This window comes from Myotis nattereri, assembly GCF_964212035.1.
Source record: "Myotis nattereri genome assembly, chromosome: 11".
NCBI lineage: Eukaryota > Metazoa > Chordata > Mammalia > Chiroptera > Vespertilionidae > Myotis > Myotis nattereri.
The window spans coordinates 41,301,726-41,319,655 of NC_138086.1; the positions used below are offsets into that span (position 1 = coordinate 41,301,726).

Sequence of the window (17,930 nt, forward strand, 5' to 3'; positions counted from 1 at the left end):
GACATAACAATTGGTGATGAGAGTGGCAGCAGATATTGGCAAGAGAGACATGATGCACAGAAACTAGAACAGGAGAAACATAGATGCTTAGAGAGCTGCTGCTTAGGAAGTCACAGAGAGCTACACCAAAGGGATAAGGTTCAGGGCAGGTCATGTGACTGAGGGCTACTGACCCTTTACAGTTAGGAACAAACTTTGAACACAGTTATCCACCTTCTTCAGACTGTTGGTGCCTTAAAAATATTCAGGTTATATGTGTTTGTGTGGATAGGAGCATGCTATACACGGATACATGCATCTATGTAGTCAGAATGTATATACTCCAACCTGTGAAAATATTAACACTGAAGGATTTTAGGTAGGTTTTCTGTTTTTCCTGTTGAATCATTTAAACTGTTTAAAATAAGCATACCATACATACATAGTGAATTTTTTTTTTTCGTTTCGAGGAAGAAAAATTCTCTTAATTGTATATTTTCATGAAAAAATTTAAGTGGCTATCTATAAATAAATATGTAATAAGGATGAGATACAAAGTTTTGTCCAATTCCTACTGTGAAATCTTTCAAGAAATGAATATCTACACACCACAGAGGCTATGACCACATGTTTGCTGGTTCTCCTGTTACACAATAAGCCTCCTTTGAAGGCTGGCTCTGTGTTTTGTTCCTGATTTCCACTGGCACTTGGCATGCAGGAGGCACTGAGGAATGTTAAGTGAATGAATTTATGAATACATGAGTATTCTAGTAGCTTTTAATGTGTAAATTCAATGGTAATTGTTACATTATTTCAGCTCTGGAATCCCTATTCCCTGTTATTTCAGTTTTGCTAAGTATATGACAAAGTAATTGACTGATCACACCTAAGACACCTAAACAGTGTTCCTTCTCTTTTCTTTCTTTCTTTCACTTTACATGTCACAGCTCCATTCAACCCAAATCAAGGTGCAGATAGCATTGTCAAGTTTGATGCTTTTGGAGATGGAATGGGACGGTACAACGTGTTCAATTTTCAGTACGTGGGTGACAAGTATTCCTACTTGAAGGTTGGTCACTGGGCAGAATCCTTATCGCTGGATGTCGACTCTATCCATTGGTCCCGGAACTCAGTCCCCACTTCCCAGTGCAGTGACCCCTGTGCCCCCAATGAAATGAAGAATATGCAACCAGGGGATGTCTGCTGCTGGATCTGCATCCCCTGCGAGCCCTACGAATACCTGGCTGATGAGTTTACCTGTACGGATTGCGGCCTTGGGCAGTGGCCCACTGCAGACCTATCTGGCTGCTTTGACCTTCCTGAGGACTACATCAGGTGGGAAGATGCCTGGGCCATTGGTCCAGTCACCATCGCCTGCCTGGGTTTTGCGTGCACATGCATGGTTGTGACTGTTTTTATCAAGCACAACAACACACCCTTGGTCAAAGCATCAGGCCGAGAGCTCTGCTACATCTTGTTGTTTGGAGTTGGTCTATCATATTGCATGACATTCTTCTACATTGCCAAGCCGTCCCCAGTGATCTGCGCATTGCGCCGCCTGGGACTTGGGACCTCCTTCGCTATCTGCTACTCAGCCCTGCTGACCAAAACAAACTGCATCGCCCGCATCTTCGACGGGGTCAAGAATGGCGCTCAGAGGCCAAAGTTCATCAGCCCAAGTTCTCAGGTTTTCATCTGCCTGGGTCTGATCCTGGTGCAAATTGTGGTGGTGTCTGTGTGGCTCATCCTGGAGGCTCCGGGCACCAGGCGGTACACCCTTCCAGAGAAGCGGGAAACAGTCATCTTAAAGTGCAATGTCAGAGATTCCAGCATGTTGATCTCACTTACCTACGACGTGGTCCTGGTGATCTTATGCACTGTGTACGCCTTCAAAACGCGGAAGTGCCCGGAAAATTTCAATGAAGCCAAGTTCATTGGTTTCACCATGTACACCACCTGCATCATCTGGCTGGCCTTCCTCCCTATATTTTATGTGACATCAAGTGACTACAGAGTAAGTCTTTTAGTGGTTTCTTCTTTTCCTTCTTTTATCCTGCCAATGCTTTGCTATGTAAGATTTAAAATAGACCCCATTTATTTCATCTCAGCAATCAGGTAGGTAATTACAAATGCCATGATGAACTGCCATATTATACATGGAAATCATTTCAATATGTTTTAAAAGTGTTTCATCAGGGCCTACTATGTGCAAAGCATTGGGCTAGGCACAGAGGGGAAGATAAATGTAAATCATGGTCATTCAAGCAATTTATAAACAAGTGGGAGAAAATGTACTACACAGTCACACATACCTCTAAAACTTTTAATTAAATTTCAAAAGTGAATGATAAGCAAATAAGTCTTAAACCACTAAAAGCCTAATGAGAGTACTTCAAATTAGACACAGGAGGACCTGGCTACCACAGAGCGATATATATACATATCCAAGTAAACTAATTAAGTCATTATTCATATAGTCTTTAGTAATATATAGTTCAAATTTCTGGGCTTCTATATTATCATCTCTTCTGAAAGAAATAGTTCATCATTCCACCATAATTTCTCAAACTTGAAACCACCCATCAGTAGCTTTTGCATTTATAATTCTGATTTTAATATCTTCCAATGAGTGAATATATAAATCTTTTTCTCTTGAGGCAATTGGATTTCATTCTCTATATTTCTTAAATTGTCACATATGAAAGTTTTCCAGAGGCATAATGGTTCCCTTGTTATGCCATGATTTCACAAAATGAAGTGCCTCTGTAGGCTGTAATAGTCCCCAAATCTTCTGTTCATCAGCAATTCCTACATTATCAAAATCTTGGATATTGCAGCTCAATAAAAGACAGAGCTTTTTAAAGGATGGGATCAAGAGACTGGCAATATTTATGGTACCTAATCCATTTAATTATTCATAGCCGTGTGACTAAAACCTATGGACTACATTCAAGGAAGAACAAGAAAATAAAGACCACATATTCAATGCTTGGTTAATGGTCAGGGCTTCTAAGACTACCTGTTTAAAAAATTAGAAAATCTGTCCAAAAGGAAAACATCAGAATTGATAAAGCAAAATTAAAGGTCATATTATATGAACCACAGAGCAGTTTGAAGCTTTAGAGGGTGGGGATTTAAATAGAGAATCATAGTTAATGTATTTTAATGCCCCCATTTTTTTTTTATTTTTTGTCTTCATGTACACATTCACTCCTCTAGATCTGTAAGGATTTTTATTTTAAGTTCTTAGGAAACTATCCTTAGCATATGTGATTTTGGGAATTGGGACTATAATATACTTACAATGTTAATTATTTTATCCTGGATGTATGAAACTTTATTCTCAAAATCTAATTAAAAACAGAGCAGAATACACTATTAAAAATAAACATATAGCATTATAAAAATTTAATTTTATTGAGTGAATTAGCATTTATTTCTAAAACACACAAAAATATGATTTTTCCCCTTTACCATAATAACAATATATATCAACTGACTCAACAGAATTAGCTGAAGATACCAGAAGTTTCACCACATGGGCAGAAGTCCTTAGGCAAATGGGGCAAAAGTTATTGGTTTGAGAGTGTTTTAAGGTCCTAATTAATGCATCCAATCATAGTGAGATCATCTTAGACCTCAGGTACTCCTTGCAAATAATGCCAATCCTAAATTTACAGAAGAAACCAAAGGTAGACTGGAGGCTCCAACACATTGGCTTTCAAATTAGACTCCACATTGAATCGATTGGGTAGTTTGGAAAAAATAATGCTACCTGGGACACAGCCCCAGAGATTCTGGTTTAGTTGGCCTAATCCATGACCCAGACATCAGAATCTTTCAAAGCTCCCCAAGTGACTCTCATTGCAACCAAGACTGAAAAACACTACTCTAATGAATCACATGTTCTTCTTCTTTAAAATATATATATATAAAATACATATATATATATATATATATATATATATATATATATATATATATTGATTTCAGAGAGGAAGGGAGAGGGAGAGAGGGATAGAAACATCAATGATGAGAGAGAATCATTGATCAGCTGCCTCCTGCAGAACCAGGGACCCTTCAGTCTGCAGACTGGCACTCTATCCACTGAGCCAAACTGGCTAGGGCACATGTTCTTGTTGCACAGATAGCTTTAGTTTGGCCTGCACTCTTTTGAAATACTTTGAAATATTTTTCAAAGTTAGAAAATTGAGAAATTTTATGTAAATATCCACAATCCTGGCTTCTCTTATCAAAGTAAAACATGTGGGCTCAAATTCCTACATGCAATAGTTAGTCAGAATGGAGTGGTGCCTATGCCTCTAGACAGGATGCTCTCATTCCTGTTGTCCTCACTCCCACCAATCCCTGAATTCTTATTCCCAGCTCTCTTCCCTTATGAATCTGCATTGACCCTATAAGCATCAGAACTTGGGACCCTTGTTCTAGAAATTGCAGAACAAGACTGAGATTTAAAATTTCCCAGAGGGAAACCATGTGGCTCAGATAGAATCAGCAGCATTAGAAAAGTCCCTAATAATTTAAAGGCAGCTACAATGAATTTGGACATCAGTCTGCAGGGTTTATGACTCAGTACTTTGCCACCCATTGGGAGTTATAAATAAATATAAAACATGATTCCAATCTTCAAAAATCTCATATCCCAGCTGAGGAAAAAAATAACTAGCATGAAAGAATTCAGGATTAACACAGAAGAGTTTATAATTAAATTGGTGATATAATCTCTTAAATGTCTATGAGTTTCAAAAAAGAGTTAGATCAGTAAGAGCTTGGTCTTTCCTGGACTATTCCTTGAAGAGGTGTGATTTCACCCTGTACCTTGGTGAGAAAGTGCAATTATGATAGTTGGAGAATATAGGGAATATTCTTGAGGCGAGACAGAATGAACCAAGCAGGACACAGCAATATTGGTCATATTCAAGTGGAATATGGCTTAGGGAGTAGAAGTGGGGTCTAGTGAGAAACGAATGGAAATTAGCAACTTGGTCAGATTATACCAGGCAGAGGAATTCATTTAAATAGTGTTTAAGGACTTTGAGTTCTCGCAATTTTTTAAATTTTCTTTTCTTTGGGTTGGGTTGTTTGCTCAGGCAAAAGGTGACATGATGTAAAAAGTAAGAGGACTGGACCTTTCCTGATGGACTCTGAGAGCTCACTCTGTGAAATGCTTTGCATACATGAGCCTACGATCCTCATTAGCACCCTGGAAAGCAAATGTTATTATCCACTGAAAAGATTAATAAACAGACTCAGAGGATAATTAATTTCCCAGGTGGCGCAGTTAGGAAATAGTAGAACATGTTTTTCAGACCCAAATGCATGCCTTCCACATTATACCACAAGCTTGTCAATCCTTAATAGGGAGGCTGGATTTGAAAGAGCAGAGCCTACAACCAAAACTAATTGGAGGTATTACAGGCATCCAAAACAAAGCAAGTAAAAAGTTGGGTAAAAATATGAAAATTCAAAGGATCTTTGAGAAATATCCAGGCCATCTCCTTCTCCTTCTGTACTACAATAAAACCATTTCAGAGAGTGTGAGAATCAAACTGAGCCGTCAAGGATCCAATACATAGTATAAATGGTGCAAATAAAAACGAGGCCATGTTTAGGTGGAAAGTTTACCCATAAAGAAATTCATTAATGGCAACTACTGAGTGTTTTGTCCACTTATGTCTTCCAAATATATTTGAGCACTTATTATGGGCCTTGGAGATACAAGCTATCAACATAGGCAAGTCCCTCCTCTTTTTAACTTATAGTCTAGGGGAGGAAGAGAGAGAGAGTAAAGAATGAATGAGTGAAAGTGCAGGATAACTTATGCAGGGGTGTTATGATGGAAGGAAGAGGAGCTATGCTACCTCAGAGTTTCTCCAACTTAATGTGCATTTAACTCACCTGGGGATCTTGAACAAATAAGAAGGGATGGGGCCCAAGAGTCTGAATTTCTAGCAAGCTCCCAGGTGATGGAGATGCTGCTAGATGAGGGGCCGTCCTTTGAGTATCCAGACGTTGCATTGTTATTGGGGTTGGGACCACTGAGAACTTTACCTACAGTTGGTAGAGTCTTCAGAGGTGGTTCCAGAATTTTGACAAGGTTCAAATACTTACAGAGAATTCTGGTTTTCCCATGTTGACTATTTTGAAGATTTAAAAACATATATATTGAATCTCAAATTCTTTTAAAAAATATTTGCCACCCCTACTAGTGCCTATTTCATAATACTCCACAGGTGGATGGGAAAGAGCCAGGCATGGGAATTCTATGTGCTAGACAGAAGAAATAGCAAGTACAAACACTTCTAGGCAAAAAATGTCTTAAAAGAGAAAAGTATGTATGGCCCCACTTTAATAAGCAAATAGGAGTGATTTTATAAGAGATGTAGGCAGGGGAGCTAGATCATGTTGGACTTCATAGGCTATCACGAAAAGCACAGATTTTATTCTATATGATAAAAGAAACCATTGAACTATTTTAAGAAGAATAATTTAATATCTCACATTTTAGGGGGAAAATCAAGTTTCTAAAGACACTGGATATGACAGAAATCAAAGGCAGGAATGGGGAGACTGGTTAGGTGGCTGTGATAGGTGTTCCAGTCAGAGTTGATGGTAGGATGTTAACAATGGAGAGAGAACCTGCCAAGAATGGTGAAGGGTTTCTACCCATCTTGCCATCTAACAAGCTAGCCTGCCACAGTTTCAGGGATGCTGGGACAAAACTGGTAACTCCTGATTCACAAAGGACTTTATTACTCACAGCCATCACTGTAACCAAAGTGTCAGCACTTAGTAGGTTCACCAAGTCCCAATTTCTACTAGCAATGCAAAGCAGGCTAGATGACACCTGCATAGGCAGTGATCAGAAGAGGGCCAGTATTACTAATTATTATTTTTGCCTTAAGATTAAATATGTCACAGTACAGCATGGTGACTGATCCTGCCCTTACTGAAATGACAGTGCTGTCTTCATCATGGGTTTTTAGTATGAAGTCTTATTTTTTTAAATATTGCAATAAAATATTTGTCTTGATTACTGAGTTTTTGGTACCCCCTTAAATCTGCATCTCAAGCCAGTGCCTCACTTGTCATTCTAGCCACAGCACTACCTTTCCCCTAACAGCTCTGGGTAGGATGATGACTTGTTTGTCACTAAGAGAGCATAAAAATTGGCGTTCTTCCCTGCCCAGCATACTGGGGCTGGGGTGTATGGACTTCAGCCACCCTTGGGAATGGAAAGACCGTGGCCCTATCCTTTAGCATATGGCAGGGGTCCTCAAACTACGGCCCGCGGGCCACATGCAAATACAAATATTGTATTTGTTCCCGTTTTGTTTTTTTACTTCAAAATAAGATATGTGCAGTGTGCATAGGAATTTGTTCATAGTGTTTTTTTTAAACTATAGTCCGGCCCTCCAACGGTCTGAGGGACAGTGAACTGGCCCCCTGTTTAAAAAGTTTGAGGACCCCTGGCATATGGAGTATGGAGGAACCAGGCAGTATGGAAGGAGAGAGCAGTCCTGTGCCAATAAGCAAGGCACATGGGCTTTCAGACTTAAGCAGCGACTAACTACTCATGGCTCAACCAAACAAAGGTTTGGTGTTTCTAAGCATCCGCAACCCTAAACTGGATGGCAAGATCACCATTAGTGTCACTATTCATCTCCATTCTGAGGACCCCTTGACTCAGAAGTCAGAGCCAGATGCTTTCTGCCTGGGCACATGCTTTGCGCATTTCAGCTAACTTGGCCTTGACTTGCACAGCAGCAACTTTCTTGAAGGAGTCCATCTTAATCCAAGGCATTGGCTGTCTCCTCCTGATAACATACTTTAAGGTCTTACCTGGTTTAATGTAAGGGCTAGGGAAGTTTACCTGTGCTGCAGCTGAATGCAAGAATTTACCTACATTTCTCTGCTTACGTTTCTCAGCCTTTAGTGCGGTACTCTGTCAGTATTTTAAACCTAATCCAGGCCAGTAAGAGTCCAAATATTAGTGAATGCATTATCTGTGCCCTTTGAGCATTTTTTTTTTCTATCTCAGAGAAATCTCACAGACAGCACTGAAGCTTCTTTTTTGCAGCCAGGTTCTGCTACAAAATAAAACAACTGAGACCTTGTCATCTTGCAATGGATCTAAATTTGGCGAGAGAGGCCTCAGCGGGGGACAAGCACTGAGAGAGCCCAGCTGCTGTCATTCTTCCTTAATAAGCACTATGTACGCTGCCCCGTCATGTTCCAAAGGGAACCAGCCAAAGTTCAAACAATTCACCTGCTTTCTGCCTCTCTGAAGGGCCCTCTTTTCATGGTCAGTGTAGGTGTACGTCTCTGCACCTTTTATGTGAAAGGAAGCACAACTCTCTGCCCACCGGGAAAAATTTTAGTTCTAGTTATTAGCATTGGGCAGACCTGAATCAGATGGGAAATTCACCCCACTCTGCTCCCACCCCCAGAGGGAAGTGAGCAACAATACAGCACAAGTCCAGCTCACCCTATCTGAATCTACCTCTGTTACTCAGCCCGCGGCCCCCTTCCCAAATCTTCCTCATTAATAGGCAATAAGGTGAATCACTATTTATTGAATAGGTGATTACTATTCAATTTGGTCCACATACTTGCTACTGATTCCCATGGACTTTTCTCAAATCCTATTCATCAGCCCATAAGGCCCTCATACTTCATCTTTGAAAAAACTATTCCAGTCTCATTGCCAAAACTGTCAAAGACTGCAGAGTCTGAGATTCTACTATACTTACAAGGTAACATGTTAGCTTGACACAGTTTTGTTGATGCTGCCAAAAAAAGCTTTGTGACTCAAAGCAATAACAACAGCCAAGGTGTCAGCACTGGCTCTGGTTTCCTGAGTTCCACTTCCCCAGGCCATGCAGACTGGGCAGGGTTATGGCTGCACAGTCAGTGGTTGCATTACAAGGAAGGAGCTGGGACGTTAGGAAATCTGGATATTTTATAAGGGACTAGAGGCCCGGTGCAGGGATTCGTGCACTGGTGGGGGCCTGGCCTGTGCCCTCTCACAATCTGGGACCCCTCAGGGATGTTGGACTGCTGGTTTTGGCCTGAGCCCCACAGACCAGGCTGAGGGACCCCACTGGGGCACAAATTTGTGCGCTGGGCCTCTAGTATGCATATAAGATCTTTGGTTAATCTCTTCCCGCCCTCCCCACTTCCCCTGTCCCTCTGAGATTCATCAGTCTGTTCCATGTTTCCATGCCTGTGTGTTGAGCATCTGCCCTCTGGTGGTCAGTATGCATCATAGCTACCGGTCGAACAGTCCAACAGTCAGTCATTTTAGGCTTTTATAATATAGATGATATGCTGACTCTTTGCTCCACAGGTAGACACTGAATTTTCTAAGGCTATTTTCTATACAAATATCCTTGAAAAGAAAGTCCCAAACAAAGAGAGTCGGGTCTCTTCTTGAAGGACATGTAGAAGCACAAGAGAACATAAAGAAATATCTTCTGAAAGAAACAACAGAACTTGCTGTTGGATTGGATGTGCGGGCGAAAAGGAAATGGCAAAATCAAGGATGACTCCCAGGTTTTTGATTTGTACATTGGAAGCCAGTTACTTGAATGGAGATACTTGGGGGAATGGATCAAGTTTTTCTTGCAGATTAATTCTGATATGTCTATTATATATCCAAAACAATATGCCAAGATGGAAGTTAGATACATAAGTCTGGATGCCCGGAAGAAAGGTTGAATCCGGTAATAAATACCTAAACATCATCAACATAGGAGGTACTTAAGCCATGGAAATGGATGAGAAGGTGAAGAGGGGAGTCCAAAACTGGGGTATAGGACACTTCAGCACTTAAAGTTCAGGTAGGAGAGAAAAATTCAAGACAAATAAGACAAGGACCAGTCAGTGAGGGAAGGATGTATCCAGGAAACCAAAAAGAAGGAAGAGATTAACCAACTCAAGTGTTGCTAGGAGTTTGAGGAAGGTGAAAACAGAGCAGCCTGGGGCATACAAAGAGACAGAACACAGAATTATACATAAATACAGGCTTTTCCTAGTGTGACTTTTGAAAAAAATTGGACAACTAAAACTATAAGGCTAATACCTAGCCTTTGTAAAAATATTAAAAGATGTCAGATTTAAAACAGGTATATTGAATTATTTGCTGCATCAACTAGGACCAAAATGCAATTTTTCCTTTAGTATTTTCTGAGAGCAATCATCCCTAGCCCTGCATGAAGTCCAATGGACACATTCAAACACTGAGTGTCACCATATGGAGTACCATTTGGTGCTGGGGATGGAGCAATGAATGAAAGCACTCAGAACCATGATAGGCCTATGAATGTTTGTGCTCTTAGGAATCATTTGGTCCTACTATCATTTTCAGTAGAAATTTTAAATGCCTAGTTCTATGTAATTATCAAAACCATATCTTAACTTATCATTAAATCTCATTTCTCCTGAGGTCTGGTCTGCCTCGGGCTGAGAGCCTCCAGTGGTTGGCTTCTCCTTTCTCCTGCTCACACTCCCCAATCCACCAGTTGCTATTTCCCTCTCAGCCCTGGTTAAAGAGGAATAAGGGAGAAGTAGGACAGTTCTTATGTGGCTGGATGGCTCTATGATCTCTAAGTCCACGTTAGTTAAAGACACGTCCTCAGAATACCTGGGAGATGATTAAAGGGTGTTTTCATGTGATCTTCAGAAGTCTCCCACTGGCCCTTCCCTCCTGCAGAACCTCGAGTGAGCTGGCTGGCAATTCTCTATTCTGAGTTTCCTCTTGTGGCTCCTGACTCAGTCCCAGGACACCCAGCTATACATATGCCGCTCCAACTTCTCTCTGTGAAGACTCCAGGCTGTTCCATGTGAGCAAGGCTACTCATGGTGACTCTTTATAGCATGGCCTGTCTTGTCCATGCATTCCACTCACAAATCCTTTGCTGTGATAAATTTGTAAAGGACTATTTCAGTACAGTAGCAAGTGTCTGTGCTCTGCCACAGAGTAATTAGCCTCTGCTCACCTTCTAGATTTCCATGACAGGAATCAGGCCCCATGCCAGGCCATTTTCCTCCTGCAGAAAACCTCAAACCTTCTGTGAATGGCCAGTGAAGCACTGCTCTCTAGAATTTAAGTGAGGAGAGAGGCACAGCCCTCTAAGGGATTGGAGGGTACAGGGCAGACAGCACAGCTTTTTCCAGGATATTCTCCTCATGAAAGCCTCTTTTCTTCTCTCCTTGTAATGTCTTAATGTGTATCAGGAGTTTCAAAGTTATAGAAATGCTTGAAAAATTTGCACATTTGAATTCATTTCACCTTTACTGTGATATCTATTCTCTCTCATATTGGTTCCAAAGTCAAAACCAAGGCAGGAAGAGTGCAGTTCTAATATAATATTATACATATATGTAAAAAAAAACAAATCATGCCAGGAATTGAACTCACTGTAAATAACACAGATATTATTTATCAAGGCTTTTACATCATGGAATTAGACGGTGGATTCTTTTCTGAAGAGTTGACAAAAGAGAAAAGAGCTCGCAATTTGGGGCCAAGTTGGAGGTCACTGGACTAGTTAAGGGAGACGAGTGCTTTAAGATACTAAGAATGGATTATGTTTGCATCCTTTAAAGTAAAACTAGAGTCTGAAGAATTATGCTACAAATGTAACCTGGGTTTTTTTCTTTACTAAAACAGAATGAAGCCTTCTAAAAGTATGTGGCTTCTCCAGTTAATTATTTAGTATTCGGCTTTCTTTTATTAAAGAATAAAGTTGGAAACTTTAAGTCATAAGGAATTATGCTATCCGATAATAGCATTGTCTAGGGGGGGGGGGGAGTGAAAAAGAAATGTAAAATTACTCCAGGATTTACTATAGCTACTCTGAGTAGAAACTTATATAAGAAATAATTAATTTCTATTTTTCAGTATAAAAACTGATAAAATATGTAGAATCTAGTTTGGGATTTTTCAAAAACCCTATGGAAGCTAAAGCCAGAACAAATGATGAAATCAGAGAAGATGAAGAAGGAGAGCATGAAAAGAAGAGATGCTAAAACCTAGTTCTGAGGTATATTTTCAGGGGAAGCAACGAGGGAGAAAGTGAAAAATCATCTGTCAGGGATGGGCATATAGAAGCCTAGAGAACAAAAAAATTGAACAGGGAGTGCATGATGTATCAAAATTCCAGAGAGATGCCAGTGAAGTAATTAAAAGAATAGGTACCTTGGAAGAAAGTTGACGGTGTCCCCCAATATTGACTAGGAAAGGCACTAACTAATAGGAAGAGCTCCCAGCAAGAGAGAGGTAGAAAAACGCAAAAGGCCCAAATTTGTTCCTAATATAGTGAAGCTTAAAATAAGTCAAGCTGATGATTGACACCATCAGCAAGCTGGTCAGTTTATTATTGACTATTGGAATTTTTACTATTTAAGCTTCTGAATTCAGTGATCCTGCAGAAATATCTTTATACATATATAAAGGAAAAACAAGCAAGACATGAAAATCAATGTGAAGTCTTGGCAAGCATTCAGAAGCACCTAACACAAATAGTGTGTGTTTACAAATCCTAAGCAATGTTTCCATGAACATCTCAAACTTGGAAGATTTAACATATTTATATTTATATGGTTTGTCTATAACAAGAACAGAACTGTGGATGATTCGAGATTTTTAAATTTGGTCTTTTTTCAGTGCTCTTTTTACTTTGCCCCTTGATTGAATTTACAGCCAGATGCTTAACCAGGCAACTTATTCTTATAGGTGCAGACGACAACCATGTGCATATCCGTTAGCCTAAGCGGCTTCGTGGTCCTGGGCTGTTTGTTTGCACCCAAGGTGCACATCGTGCTGTTCCAACCCCAGAAGAATGTGGTCACACACAGGCTGCACCTCAACAGGTTCAGTGTCAGTGGAACTGGGACCACATATTCTCAGTGTAAGTATGGAACTCACCCCTTCATACACAGCACTATAGTAGGGAGCAGGCTGGGAGGGGAAGCAATGGGTAGGAAACGACAGCACATGTCTGTCCCCAGGAACAATCTCAATTCAATTATAATAAGTACTGGTTCAACCGCTGGGTGTCAGGTGCTGTGCTAGGTGCTATGGATCCAGTGGTGAGCAGAAGAGTGTAAGTTCCTGTTTTGGCAGTACACACAACCCAGCAGGGAAGACAGATATTACATCTGTAGCTTCAAGTAGGATTTTTGACCATGTTGTGGAGTCAGTGAGCCTGGTTTTGAGTCCTGACTGCACCAGTTCAGTAGGCAACCTTGAGCACTCCACTTTATTGCTCCCTGTCTCAGTTTACCCATTGTCCTAGAGAGCTGAACTAGATTGGTGCTCTGTAAAGTATGTCCTGTGTCACATAAATGAAGTTGCTTCATGAAAAATTAAAAGAGGAAGATAAACAATCAAATAAGAGGGAAAATTCTGCATCCTAAATGTACCCTTGGAAGTTCAAAGTACCTCTGTTAACCTGAGCATGTTAAAGGTTTTGAGAATCTCTACATCAAGGAAGCCTTTTAATGTTGTTATTTACGGAGTTGCTTAAAAGTATTTGATAATAGTTAAACCAACTAACCTCCCATGGAACACACCTTGGAAAATGCTGGAATAGATTTTCCTCTAGTTCAATGATGATATTTCTTCAGCTGAGAACTAGCTGAGAAGGGAGTTTGAACAGAAGGTTTACCAGGATAACTCTCCAGTCCAAACTTCTCTCCAACTGACCTGCAAACATCTGAAACACTATCCTTAGAGAATCATTTGCTTAATTCTTTAGCATCCTCTAAATGTCCCCAAAGGGGACCACCTTTTAAGTCATTTTCAGCTCATCTATGATATAAAGTAGGAGACATTCACTGACAGAAGGATGAAGAGGAAGAAGGAGTGGAGTCCAGAGAGGAGGAAGGAGGACTGGAGTGACAGAGACAAATGACTACTTCACAATTGTGCCTCAAGTCAATTAGAAAGGACATTTCAAAATAGCTCAGCATCACAGAGTGAGCAATCGCATTAGTGCCCAGTTTCTCCAAGAAAGTATACAATTGAACAGGGCAGCCCTTCTCCCAGCAAACAAAGGGAAAACCAATGGCTGATAACACATATTCAGTGATGCCCTGCATACAGCACTTTGTGGTTGAGAGCTGCAATAGGGGTGGAGACGTTACTCTCTTTTCAGCTACATTTCTTGGTACCACATGATTGAGTCCCAGAACATGATAAAACTTGTGAAGTAATTTTCTTTGGATATTTGAGAAACCTGCTTATGTCTTGAGGAAACAAGAAAGAACTGACAACAATTAACAATAACAATAACACCTCACAGGAACTATCATCTATTGAGTGTTTTCTATGTGCTGAGCATTGCGTTAAATACTTCATACGTGTACTTGTGTACTGTATCTCATAACACACTCACAACTCTTTGAGATAAATAAATTTACCCAGAGTCACACATATGGAAAGTGGCAGAACCAGAATTTAAAGTCAGTTTCTCTGATTTCAAAGCCAGTGCACCAAATTGCTGTATCATGCTACTTCACTTAGAATACAAGCTAGGAAAGTTCCTATGAGGCTAGGCACTTGGTAGGCTCTACAGTGAGAATGAAAGGAAGGTTACCTGAAACTGTATAGCAAGACTCATGCCTGGTAAAAATAATCTTGTTGCTAGCTCAGAGCTCTTGGTCATAATTTGAGCACTTTAACAAAGTCCATAAATCTTCCACAGACATGGTTCAAAATCTCATACATCCAAACCTCAGTTAATTTTGAAATGGTAGCATTTTGTGGTACATACACCAGGAATTAATAAATCCTTGAAGGGATAACAAGGGAACTTTACCCAATCAAGTCTCTCTTCACGGTTTCAGAAATATTCACGTACACTAAAACAATGAACTTCGACTGTAATGGACTTAAGCTTTACTCAGTATGTGAATCTGCTAGTAGCCCAATTAATATTTCAGGTGGGCATCGACCTAGACCAACATTTTATGACTGTATTGTTACTCAATAAAATTTTAAATAAATCTTTATTTTTAAAAGTCTAAATTTAGACCTCATTTTCAGCAACTTTCCTCTAATTAATACAAATTAGTCAAGTGATATTAAAGTAACAAGGGAAGTATTTATGTGATAGCTCTAGACTTCTCAAAGTACTGAGTAATTTATCTCTTATTTGTAATTTTATATCTTTAATTCAAAATAGTTTTCTATTTGTGGGCTCATTTTGTCCCATGAGTACTAGATATCAGAGTTATATTTTACAGATGAAGAAATAAAGAATAGACGTTACGCGCAAAGATATAAAATGATTCACAAGTTGACACTGGCTTTCCACACTTGTGATTGAAACTTTCCCATTTTAATAATTTGGAACTGTTTTCATTAAATTCATTCATTAAATGTTTGGATACCTTCTATACACCAGACATTTCTAAACACTTGTGAATGACAGTGGTGAACCCCTGGTCCCGTGATGCTATAGAATGTAACCCATTAATGGGTCATGAAATGTATTCAGTATATTTGACCAGCATTTTATGAAAGAGAATAGAATAAATCTCCTAGAGTACATTATATGTAAAAAGGGTAAGTAGTATTTCAGAACATTTGCTCCAGAGTTTATGGATGTGTACCAGGTCCAAGTAAAAACACTTACTGCTGTGAATTGCAGGCAAAGAAGTATGAAAGCCACTGGTCTTTGAGATCTAGTTCTGCGTATGAACATGTTACTGACCAGCTGTGATGAATCTTTTAGCAACTGGTTTAATATCTCAGTGCCTGTTTCCTCCATTGCATATCCAGCACAACTTATACCCATTTCCCTTCTAAATACTGGGAAGTAAGTTGTTTTATAAATCAAGAAAAATCTTTACACTTCTCTAAATTCATTAGGTAAAGCATATGCTTTATTAGGTTGTACGGGCAATTATTATGCAGGCATTTTATTGTGTTAACTTATTGTTACCAATATTGCTGCTGGTTGTTTAACTCCCTCCAGAGGTAAAAATATACCCCCCACCACCCACCCCCTCCCCCCCCACACACACACAATAGTTATCTATTCTCACAGAGAAAACAGCCCCCAAATTTAGTGACTTATAACAACAACCCTTGTATTGTGTCTCATGATTCTGTGGGTCAGGAATTCAGGCAAGACTTGGCTGAGCAGTTATGATGCTCCATAAGGCCTTGACTGGAGTCCTTCTGCAATATCACCTCAGACTGCACTGATCTGCAGGGTCCACAGTGGTTTCACTCTGATGCCTGGCGCTTTGGCGGGATGCCTCACCACATGGGCTTGTAGAGAGCATGACAGTGCCTGCCCAGATTTAAGGGGTCCCCATCTCTCAAAGAATTTGTGGCCAGTTTTGTCATGAAACACTCTCCAAGTCCTAAATTAATCAGTACTGCCCTCTTACCAGAGATTACAGCAACATGATACACCTAGACTGAAGGTGTAGTCGTATTAATTCCCAGTTAATTCTCTGGCAAGAGAGTAGCAGAAATACCACATGACCTTGGAGCCTAGGTGCGCTCTCTGAAAACCCCTAAGGTGGTTGATAGCAGAAAGAGTATTGGTATTGGAGTTTTAAAGCTGAGCAGTAGCTCCAGGGAGATGGCAAAGCATGACCAAACTCAGAAGCAGGCATGAAAGAAAGAGCATGCTTAAGGCCATCTCAGAAAACTCACCATATGAGAAATATTTGAATACTGCTAGGTGTAAAAAATACTAATTTTACTTGTGTGCTATTAACAATACACAGTGGGAGTTAGAATAATAAATATAAAGGAAACATTAACTTTTCTCCAGTAAGTATACCTTTGGGCCAATAATTCCCAATATTTGTGTACAAAAAAGGACAACTCTTTGAAGTAGAGATTCTCAAGCCCCACCCATAGCTATTCTGATTCATGTGGTCTGGAGCAAAAGACACCCCTGCTGGTTCAATGGAAGTGATCCAAGGAGTACATTTTGAGAACCTCAGTCTACACTATCCTGTCTACTTTATCCACTGGTATGGGTGCAGAGCAGGGAGGGCCTCTTAGATGACCCTCAAAGAGGATACAGGCACGGGTTCAGAGAGGGAGAGGTATTTGTGACGCCAATGGCCACTTCCCTGTGCAGTTTTTTCCCCAGCTCTCTCCAGAACCCTCCAGAGAAGGCATCTATGTCACAGAAGCACCTGGCCACTCAGAAAACATTTAGTGAAACTGGGAATGCTCTTTTCAAGACCAGTACTCAGAGACCCAAAAGTCCTAACTCATGCTTGTCTGCTGCTCTCACACCCACTCACATAAGCAAACTTTCTTTGTATTTGGATGAGAAAGAAAAGAGGTCATTCTTTATTTTGTTCAGCTATAGAAGCAAAGGGGCTTGCAGGAGCTGGTTCCCACAGACAGGCAATCAAGAAGGGATGCTGCGAATGTAAGTAGAACTGCATTAATTTTGAAGGTAAAAACTGGGTGTGCATGTGAAGTTACGCAGCATAAAACCCTTATAGGACTCATGCAGGTCAGAATGTCGTTATCACTAATATGGGTTTGCATCAACATAGCCTGGGGAGAGAGAGGTGAGAAATGGAGTGTGCCCGATCATCTTCAGAGCCATTATGTGCACCGACTTTCTCCTACGGGGATGTGTGTTTCTCTTGCTCATGGTGATCATTCAGATACATGCATGTCATTACCATTAAGTTCAGCCAAGAGGCTTCTGCTGTAATGCTGCCCAGGTTTGAGTCCCTGAGGAGCCATGGGCATGTGGAGATTGATTTCCTCTGCCAAAACCTTGTGCAGAAGGGCACTTGTCTAGGGGGCAATGTGTGAACTGCTCAATTAATAGAATGATTCTTTATTACAAAGCATTTTCACATTATAAGAAGGAATCAGTAGTATAGAAAGGTCAAGTGAACAGTCTTTTAGTCCGTCACAGCACATTTTCCCA

At 40.3% G+C, this 17,930-nt stretch overlaps 1 protein-coding gene across 1 annotated transcript in view; it reads left to right on the forward strand.

Moving 5' to 3' along the window:
• Positions 1–17,930, forward strand: part of GRM3 (glutamate metabotropic receptor 3) — a 193,269-nt gene that overhangs the window by 167,021 nt on the left and 8,318 nt on the right. The window contains exons 4-6 of the mRNA XM_081102566.1: positions 927–1,993; positions 12,740–12,914; positions 17,346–17,414. Coding sequence (XP_080958692.1) covers positions 927–1,993; positions 12,740–12,914; positions 17,346–17,414 — 1,311 coding nt within the window. The remainder of the gene's footprint in view (positions 1–926; positions 1,994–12,739; positions 12,915–17,345; positions 17,415–17,930) is intronic.